We start from the raw sequence: 9,567 nt of genomic DNA, 5'->3' as shown, positions 1-9,567 counted from the left end.
TGGGTGAGGGGTGTGGAGGAGGGGTGGGAGAGGAAGAGGAGAGATGGGGGGAGGGGAGGGGTCCATCAGCCGAGCAGGCCGGGGGAGGTTGGAGGGGGGATGGGAAGAGGATGGAGAAGTGAAGAGCAACACCCCCCCACACCCCTCACCCCAGCCCCAGCATGGGGTGCAGGCGCTGGGCCGACGGTGGTGGGCCCTGGACCAGCCCCCTCCTCAGGAAAGGAAGGGGCTCGGTGTATTCTGGGGTTGGCTGTGTTACCAGGATACAAGCCTGTATTCCACACCCCACCCCTGGCACCTCGAGGCCCTAGCCCTGGAGACCTCTGAGCCTCAGCAGCAGTCGCAGAAACTGGGGACCTGCTCCCCGCTCGGCTGGAGGGTAGAGAGGGCCCTCAAGGGGGAGGGGCTGGGGGAGGGGTTATTGGTTCTTAAACCCTCCCTCTGGAGAGGCCAGAGGGCAGGGGAGGGCGCCCCCAGCTGGGGAGGGCTTTCTGGGTGAATGAGGAGGTAGGGACTGTGGAGGGATAGGGGGAGGGCTGAGGGCCAGAGGGCGGGGCTGGGGAGGGGACTCGCTCTGCTCCCCCCCCTCTCCACGCACCCCCCCTCCCCTGCTACGTCAGAAGCTCCCGGGCCAGCACCGAGTCCTGTCGGTGGGGGCAGCAGGATGCTGGTGGCAGCAGAGGGGGCCGGCCGGGTGCCTCCGCAGCTTGGCTGGCAGGGCCCGGCGGGGCGTGTGCGGCTGCTGGTACGCGCCCCCCGCCCCAGGCCTCCCCATGCAGCCCTGGCAGTGCCTCCGGCGCTTTGCCCTGGCCTGGTGGGAGAGGACCGCGGAGGGCCGTGCCCGCTCTCCCAGGGAGGAGGCTGGACCGAGGGACGCTGGGGGCCGAGGGGAGCCAGGTGAGCCGGATCAGCGGTGTTGGACAAGGAGGGGAGCCTGGTTTGGCTGTTCAGCCCCTTTCTTCAACATACTGCAAGGCGAGGAGGTCCTGCAGAGCCCCCAACTTTGAAGACAGTGGGTTCCTCCAGCTGGGAGTTCATGGCTGAAGTCCTACAAAATGAGAGATGTACTAGCTTCAGTCTGGGAGAAAGGCAAAGAAAGTGGGGGTGGGGGAGGAGGGAGTTGGAGGAAGCTGAGCAGACTTCAGATCTGTGGGTCTAAATGTTCTTTTGGGTGGGTTGTGAAGACTTTTGAGGGGTGGCGGTTAAGGTATCTTCTTCCCAAATGTGGGTATCTTGGTTTGGGTGACCTTGAGCCATCTGCTTTGCTGCCTAACTCTGTGCCTCAGTTTCTCCCATTCCTTTCCCTATCCCTCTAGCTGGTCTTTAAAAATTGATGATGCATTTGATGGAGACTCAGTGTGAAAATGTGCGGCTGTCATCCCTGGTGGCAGCTGGGATGGTGGCGGTTTCTGGCATGGTTTTGTGTGTATGTATGTATGTGGGGGCAGTTGTGTTTGGGGGGTTTCACCCGTGCTGGTTGGATTGGGGCTACCCTGAGTAAGGGTCAGGGGCTGCATTCACATTGAAAGAAGTGTTCCAGGCAGGCTGAGAGTTGTCCAGGGAGGTTTTGCAGGTGACTTTGTGTAGAAGCAAGGGATGGGAATGAAGGCTCTAAGTAGAAGGGGAGGGGGCTCCCATAATAAGATGCCCCCCCCCAAATCCCCACCCAGACTGCCTGGCACCCAGGCACCATTGGCAGCAAGTGCAAAGGCTTTGCCCTGGCTTGCTGCCACCCTGCCTTGGGGACAAGAGGGTCTTTGTCCAGTGCCCCCTTCTAAACCTGCTCCTTCCGCCTTTTCCATGATGACTGCTTCTCTGTGATGACCCTCCGGGTTGGGATGGAGATGTGATGGGTTCCCCCTTCTGGCTTCTACTGTGGAAGAAGCAACTGGGGTCTCAGACAGGGAGGGTACCTTTCTAAGGAAAGAGCCCTAGAATGAGCCCTCTGGAGGGCTCTCCATTTCAGGCTTTTACTTATTATTCTGCTTGTCTAATGCAGGGGGTCTGGGTCTTCATGGCCTGATTTCTGCATGGCTCTAAGATTCTTAAAGATGTATAGAAGACCTGCCAGGGCACTGGACCTCTTTAATGCTGTCTCTCTGTCTCTTTGGCCAGGGACCCACCCTAGAAAAAGGGTTTAATTAGAACCATTGATTCCTTCTTTAGCTGCGGGCATTGATCTCAACGGTGTGGTCAGAGGCTGGGGAGGGAGGAGTGGGGAGAGCATGACTGCTGTTCTGCCCAGTGCCAGCCTTAGCATTCTCTGCCAAACCCCTGGTTTGGAAGTGAGGAGAAAGGACTGGGTTCTTTGAAGTAAGTACCTGGTCTATTTAGCTCCCCATCCCCACCCAGGTTAAGTCTTGGGGAAAGAAGGGAGGTAGGGTTGAAGATTTGAACTGTGGGACCTGTGTTTGGGGTTAGAAGATGGACAATTCCAAGTGTCTCTCCTCTGCATAGTGGGCTAGGGGGTACAGGAAAAGGGATTGAGAGGGGAGTCAGGAGGAATGGAGGGGCCCGTGAGTGCCTGAGCAGGTAGAATTAGGGAAGGATCCAGGACTGGCCATAAAAGCTTCTCTTTCGAGGAATCCCAAGCACTTGTCTTCTCCAAGTCCTGGCAAGGAGATCTGTTCTTCTTTCATTTATGTCTTCCAGGCCCAGAGAGGGATAGAGGCTGTCTCTAGATGTCCCTCAGGCCCAGGTCTGGTGGGTAAGCTTGGCTCCTGACCTGGTATCCCATGCCTGTGCATGAGGTGTTAGGGATGAGGTTCCTGGCAGCTGAGGCTTGGTCCCCAGGGCTGGAGGGGGTGGGGATAGGTCGTACCCCAGCCCGTGGTGCCTGCAGTGGGAGGGCTGGTGCAGGTGCAGCTTCAATGAGGCACTCAGCCGCTCTTTGAAGAATCTCTTGCTGGCTTCCCAGGGCCCATTTGAGCAAAGATAATAAAAATCTGGCCGTCAGCGGGTTTGAGGGCTGCACTGGCTTCCCCTTCTTTCATTCCAGGCTCTAAAAAGCAGAGATGAAGGCTTTGGATTTGGCTGGGAAGCAGTGCCTGCTTGCCCCGAGGGAGGGAGGAGGGAAGGGAGGGAAGCAGGAAGGGAGGATGGGTTTCCTGGCAGGCAGGGTAGCTGCTGGGGAGGTGGGCAGAGGGGGAGAGGCATTGTCCTCAACTCCTGCAGATAGCCTAGCACCTTATTGTCAGGTCTCCTATACTCCATATCTGGAGTCCACACTGTTTCCTCTCTGGGCCTCTCAGACTTTCCTACCATCTCCCCAATCCATCAGTCTCCCCCTTATTTCCTTTCCCTCTCTGCCCCCATTTCCACCACTCTGCCCTTCATGTGTTCTTTCTCTCCCTACTCCCCTGCCTCCCTGTCAACCTTCTTTAGTCTCCCCCTTTCTCCCTCTGGCTGCCCCTCCCATCTGTCTGTCTTCTTTTCCTTTTCCTAGCAGCGGTCTTGCTTTCTAGGACTGTCTGGAAGGTTGAAATCCAAAGAGGGGGAGGGAGGTGTGTGCTCAGAAAGCAGCCGCAGCCTCAGAAGGGATGGGTCTGGGCTGGCTATTATGGTCTGTCAGGTGCCATAGTTATTAGAGTCCAAGCAGTAGGGGGATGTTGTGCGTTTAGGGGTGTGTGTGTGTGTGTGTGTGTGTGTGTGTGTGATTGTGGTGAGGGCGCCAGCCCCTCCCCGCAGCAGCACCTTGTCCTGACATTGGGCTCTTCCTCTCTTGCCTCAGACACTTCAGGTATCCTGCTAGCTTGCTTCCATTTCCAGAGCAGATATCGATTTACCCAGTGCTAGCCCCAAGCCCCTTTGTACCCTTGGACTTTCAAGTTTCCTGCTGCCCATGCTCACTGTTTCTTTGCAGACTGCCTCCTGCTCTGAGGAGAGGGGAGAAGGGAGAATGGAAAAGGAATCCAGGAAACAGTTGGGTTCCATCCATCTCCCAACCCCTGGTCTCTGATAGGCTGGGCTGGGGCCCCAGTCAGGCCTTGGGCTCCTTTTCCCCTGTTGTAACATCCCCCTCCCCAGAAGAAAGACAAGACCATCACAGAAAGAGTGCTGGACTGAATCAGGAAACCTCCTTCAGACCCAGCCTCAGTGCCCAGGTGTCTGTGTGACCTTGAGCAAGTCCCTTCCCAGTGCAGGCCTGTCTCCTCACCTGTGAAATGAGGGGGTGTGAGCTGATTCTCCAAGGTGTCTCCTGATATTCCAGTGATGTTGTGTCTCTCTTCTGGGTGACTTGCATATGCTTTGCATATATTAATAGTGCCTGCTTGAAGGGGGAGGGTACCACCCACACTGAGCCCAGAGCCCCACCCACTGTTCCAAGTCCCCTTGCCCATTGGCCCAGGCTCCCACTGTCCCAGTTTCCCAGAATGGGGAAGCTGAGCATTCCCTGGGCAGGTGGGTCTGGCCTGGTATCCCAGCTTTGCAGAAGCAGGATGGTGGAATGGCCTTTGTGGAGGGAATTCTGAAGGTCCAAATAGGGATCCAAGTGCCACAGTCTCAACCACACTCCCAGGCAGGGGCATTCTAGATTCCAGGAGCTTTACCAGGTCCCCTCAAGGCTTCATTCAGTGCCCTCCACCCCAGCCTTAATCCCACCTTGATTTCTTCCATCCACATGGGGCATGGCTGCGGTAAAATTGGGTAGCCTGGAGAAGATAGTGTTAGACCATTGACTAATGATGAAAACTTCTGAAGGAAGAAATTTTAAAAAATCCTCTAAATCATAAACTCACCAAGGAGAATTGGACCAGAGAGAACACAGCCAGGGTGGTCAAGATTCTGCTTAATCTTAGGGAAGGACTGTCATAGCTACCGGATTCTTTTTTTTTTTTTTTCTTTTTTGCTGGCTATGGGGCTTGAACTCAGGGCCTAGACACTGTCCCTGAGCTTTTGTGCTCAAGGCTAGCACTTTGCCACTTGAACCACAGCTCCATTTTTTGTCTTTTTTTTTGGTGGTTAACTGGAGATAAGAACTCAAGAACTTTCTTGCCTAGGTTACCTTCAAACCTTGGTCCTCAGATCTCAGCCTCCTGAGTAGCTAGGATTACAGGGGTGAGCCACTGGCCCCCGACTCTGGGTTCATTTCTTATCATGGAATAGTGGTAAAGAATAAATGAAGGGCTGGGAAGGTGGCTCAGTGGCAGAGCGCTTGCCTTGCATGCCTGAGGCCCTGGGTTCGATTCCTCAGCACCATATAAGCAAAAAGGAAAAAAGCCAGAAGTGGCTCTGTGGCTCAAGTGGTAGAGCGCTACCCTTGAGCTGAAGAGCTGAGGGACAGAGCCCAGGTCCAGAGTTCAGGCCCCACAACTGGACCAAAAAAATAAAAAGAATAAATGAAATACCAGATAAAAAATATCCAACACTGCACCTGGTACTTAATAATAAATGGTACTAGAGAGAGACTCAGAGACTTCTGGCTGAGCTTGGGATTCAGGATTTGGCAGCATGATTTCCTAGAAGAGCTGTTTCTCCCAGGCTCAGGCTACGGTCCTCTATCTTGCCCTTTGTGCCCTACACATGCAGGGACTCAGAATTAGCAATACTGGTATACCCTGCCTTTATCCTTTCATATGAGAGTGAGCAAACAGAGGGTTTGGAGGCTGGAAGCCTGCTTTTCTCTGCATAGGACAGCTTGAGAGGAAACAGGCCCACGCTGCAGCAGGAGGAGTCAAGGTTAGATGGGAAGAAAAATTGTCCTGTGCATGAAGGTTTGCCACATCAAAAATAGGTGCATGAACACAAGTGGGCTAGTGTTATACTTGGTGGCATGGGGCTGGTGAATATGACCTTCCAAGGTAACCTTTGCACATCCAGAAGAATATGACCATTGTAATTGGCTCAGTGCAGGAGTCTAAGATGGGGAGGGTCCAGAGAGAGTAGAGAACAGAAGGGACTGGGAAGTTACTGTTCCATTCCCCAGGGCAGAGAGGTAAGATGCAGTGCTAGAGCTTGTTTACACTGTAATCAGGTGGTCTGTCTCCCCTGATGTTGCGTGACCTTGGCAATTTCATTATCCTCTCTGGCCTTCAGTGTCCTTCGCACAAGTAAAGTGGGACTAGAGGGTCTTTATGTTCCCTTCCACCAGCTGTCATCTCTTCTCCCCAGAGATAGTTAAGGTCTTGCCACAGGAGTAATGGAGATTAAGGTCAAGACAATATTAGGTGCTATGTGTGGTTGTATGTACACACACACACACCAGAAAGTCTTACAAATACTCCTCCTGTTTTAAAAGCATGCCTTGCCCCAGCTGTCCTTTGGGCTAGGGGATGAATTCAGGAGTGTCTACAGGATCTGGATGTACTACAAACTCCCTGTTTTCTTCCCACCCTGGCAAAACTGACTTTGCCACACTTCACCCCATCCAGAAACTGTAATCCAGTCCATGTTTTCTCTCACAAAGCCCATCCACTTCCACCCTACCACTCAGCCGGGTTCCAGTACTTGTCAGCCAGCAGGCTTGGTTGCATGTATGTCCTGGACTGGAGTAGTTTGAGCCTGGAAAGGATGTTTCCATCCTCACCTCCACCAGCCATCCTCTCTCCAGTCCTCTGATGTCCCTCAGTTCCGGCCATAGCATAGGTGGGGTATGCCATACCCAAAGGCTCACAAAAGGGCCCCAGACTCAGAGGCCTCAGGGCCCAAAGCCTCCACAGAAAGACCCTAGCTAGAATTAACTGTTTGTGGAGAGCCTGGGAGGGAGATGCGTTCTGTGGTCTCCCCCATCCCAGGGTGCCTGATCATTGCAGAGACAGCAGCACCTCCTGTGTCACCCCCAGCACCAGCAGCTGCCTCTTTGGGGGAGAATTAATGATTCCAGCTATTAGGGAAGGCATTTTGAGATTCATTGCAGCCCTTACAGACACAGCTTTGTTCATTCACATCCTCTCCTGGGCCCCTCCTCCATTTTGTCCTTAGTCTCTGACAGGTTAGGCCTCTACAGAAAAGACTGACATAGATCCTCATTCTGTCAACTGTCAGGCTTTTTGGGCCTCCCCAGCTTAGATCTTCTGGTAGTCAAACATGAAGGGGCTTTTGAGGAGCTCAGGAAATTTTGGACCTCTTCTACTGAGCCTGACAGCTCTTCCTTTCTTTATTTGGCAGTCCAGAGTCAGAAACATCTGCCCCTCACCCATCCTGGAAGACTCCTTCTGATTGGATGAGTCAGAATCCTGCAGGCCAACTGTGCCTTGTTTGATACTCTTAGTAGGAATCAACAAATGAGAAAATTTGATTGAGCTTGTGCTGGTGGCTCACAACTATAATCCTAACTACTCAGGTAGTTGAGATGGGAGAATCTTGGTTTGGAGCTAGCTAAGTAGACAAATTAATCTCCAGTTAATCAGCAAAAAGCCAGAACTGAAAGTGTGACTCACATGATAGAAAGCCAGCCATGAGTGAAAAAGCCAAACAAGAGCCCAAGGCCAGGAGTTTAATCCCTAGTACTAGCACACCCAGACACAGACACACACACAGACACACACAAACACCCCCCCCCCACACACACACATCAAGGTTGCTATAATACTATCAACAGTACATTCACTAACCTTACATTGCAACACATTTATCTTTATGGAACTTATTTTCATTTTTATGTTTTTGCTGGTCTTGGGACTTGAACTCAGGGCCTGGGCACTGTCTTTGAGCTTCTTTTGCTCAAGGCTAGAGCTCTACCATTTGAGCTACAGCTCCATTTCTGGCTTTCTGGTAGTTTATTGGAGATAAGAGTCTCACAGATTTTCCTGCCTGGCCTGACTCAGAACCATGATTCTCAGATTTTAGATTCCTGAATAGTTAAGATTATAGGGATGAGTCTTTGGAGCCCAGCTTTGTGTGTGTGTGTGTGTGTTGGTCCTGGGACTTGAACTCTGGGCCTGGGTGCTGTCCCTCAGCTCTTCAGCTCAAGGCTAGCACTCTACCATTTGAGCCACAGAGCCACTTCCAGTTTTCTGTTGGTTAATTGGAGATAAGAGTCTCATGGACATTCCTGCCTGGGCTTGAACCATGATCCTCAGATCTCAGCCTTGTGAGTAGCTAGGATTACAGGCGTGAGCTACTGGCACCTGGCAGCCCAGCTTTTAAAATTTAATTTATTTGTTTGTTTGTTTTGGGTCCAGTCATAGGGCCTGAACTCTGGGCCTCAGCGCTGTCCCTCAGCTCTTCAGCTCCAGGCTAGCGCTTTACCACTTGAGCCACAGGGCCACTTCCGGCTTTTTTCTTTTTGTTTATGTGGTGTTGAGGAATCAAACCCAGGGCCTCAGGCATGCAAGGCAAGCGCTCTACCACTGAACCACCTTCCCAGCCCTTACAATTTAATTTATTTATTTAAATTATGACTGGTATCATGCTGGTGGCTCAAGCCTATAACCCTAGCTACCCAGGAGGCTGAGATCTGTGGATCACATTTGAAGCTAGGCTGGGTGGGAAACCATGAGATTCTTGTCTCCAATTAGCAGCAAAAGAACAAATGGAGCTGTGGCTCAAGTGGTAGAGCATCAGCCTTGAGCAAAAAAGGTAAGGGACAGTGTCCAGGCCCTGAGTTCAAGCCCTAGAACTGGCAACAATGGAAACAAAAAAAAAAGGACTGAAGAGCATATGCCTGTAATGGCAGTTACTTAGGAAGCAACCTTAGGAAGCTGAGGCAGGTGGATGACTTGAACCCAAAGGTTCTAGACTAGCCTGGGCAATATAGTGTGAACCCCCATCTCAAAAGGATGATGTAGTCAACGAAGCAAAAGAAACAATTGTAAATGAGGCCAATCATCTAGTTCACTTTAATCCTCCCACCAATAATTTCATGTAATGTTTTCTCTCTGCATTGAATACTGTGAGGTTTTTTTTGTTTTTGTTTTTGTTTTTTTTTTTGTCGGTTGTGGGGCCTGAACTCTGGGCCTGGGCGCTGTCCTCCAGCTCTTCAGCTGTAGACCAGCACTCTACCACTTGAGCCTCAGCCTCACTTCCGGCTTTTTCTGCGTATGTGGTGCTGAGGAATTGAACCGAGGGTCTCATGCATGCAAGGCAAGCACTCTACCACTGAGTCACCTTCTCAGCTGAGGTTTTTTTGTTTTGTTTTGTTTTTTGTCGCGGTGGTGGTCTTGAATTCTGGGCCTGGGTGCTGTCCCTGAGCTCTTCAGCTCAAGGAGAGTGCTCTATCACTTGAGCCACAGCGCCACTTCCAGTGTTCTGGTGGTTAATTGGAGATAAGAATCTAAAGGACTTTCCTGCCTGGACTGGCTTTGAACCCAGAGTCTCAGATCTCAGTTTCCTGAGTCGCTAGGCTTACAGGCCTGAGGCACCTGTGCCTGGCTTATTGTGAGGTTTTGTTGTTTATTTCTGGGGTTCAAACTCAGGGACTTGAACATGTTAGACAAATAGCTTACCACTGAGCTACATCATCAACCATATATAGTTATTTGAGCCACAGCACCACTTCCAGTTCTTTTCTATGATTAATTGGAGATAAGAGTCTTATGGACTTTCCTTCCTGGGCTGGCTTCAAACTGCTATCCTCAGACCTCAGCCTCCTTAGTAGCTACGATTACAGGCATGAGCTACCAGTGC

The 9,567-nt window shown here is 51.8% G+C and overlaps 1 protein-coding gene across 1 annotated transcript in view; it reads left to right on the top strand.

The window, feature by feature from the left end:
* Positions 1-773: 773 nt before the first annotated feature.
* Positions 774-9,567, top strand: part of Srcin1 (SRC kinase signaling inhibitor 1) — a 70,921-nt gene continuing 62,127 nt past the window's right edge. The window contains 1 exon segment of the mRNA XM_013036174.1: positions 774-897. Within this exon segment, the coding sequence (XP_012891628.1) occupies positions 774-897 (124 nt within the window).

Source organism: Dipodomys ordii, unplaced genomic scaffold (genome assembly GCF_000151885.1).
Source record: "Dipodomys ordii isolate 6190 unplaced genomic scaffold, Dord_2.0 Scaffold7, whole genome shotgun sequence".
In the NCBI taxonomy this organism is placed as follows: domain Eukaryota; kingdom Metazoa; phylum Chordata; class Mammalia; order Rodentia; family Heteromyidae; genus Dipodomys; species Dipodomys ordii.
The sequence above is the reverse complement of the archived record's forward strand: the minus strand, read 5'-3'. Positions and strand labels throughout refer to the sequence as shown.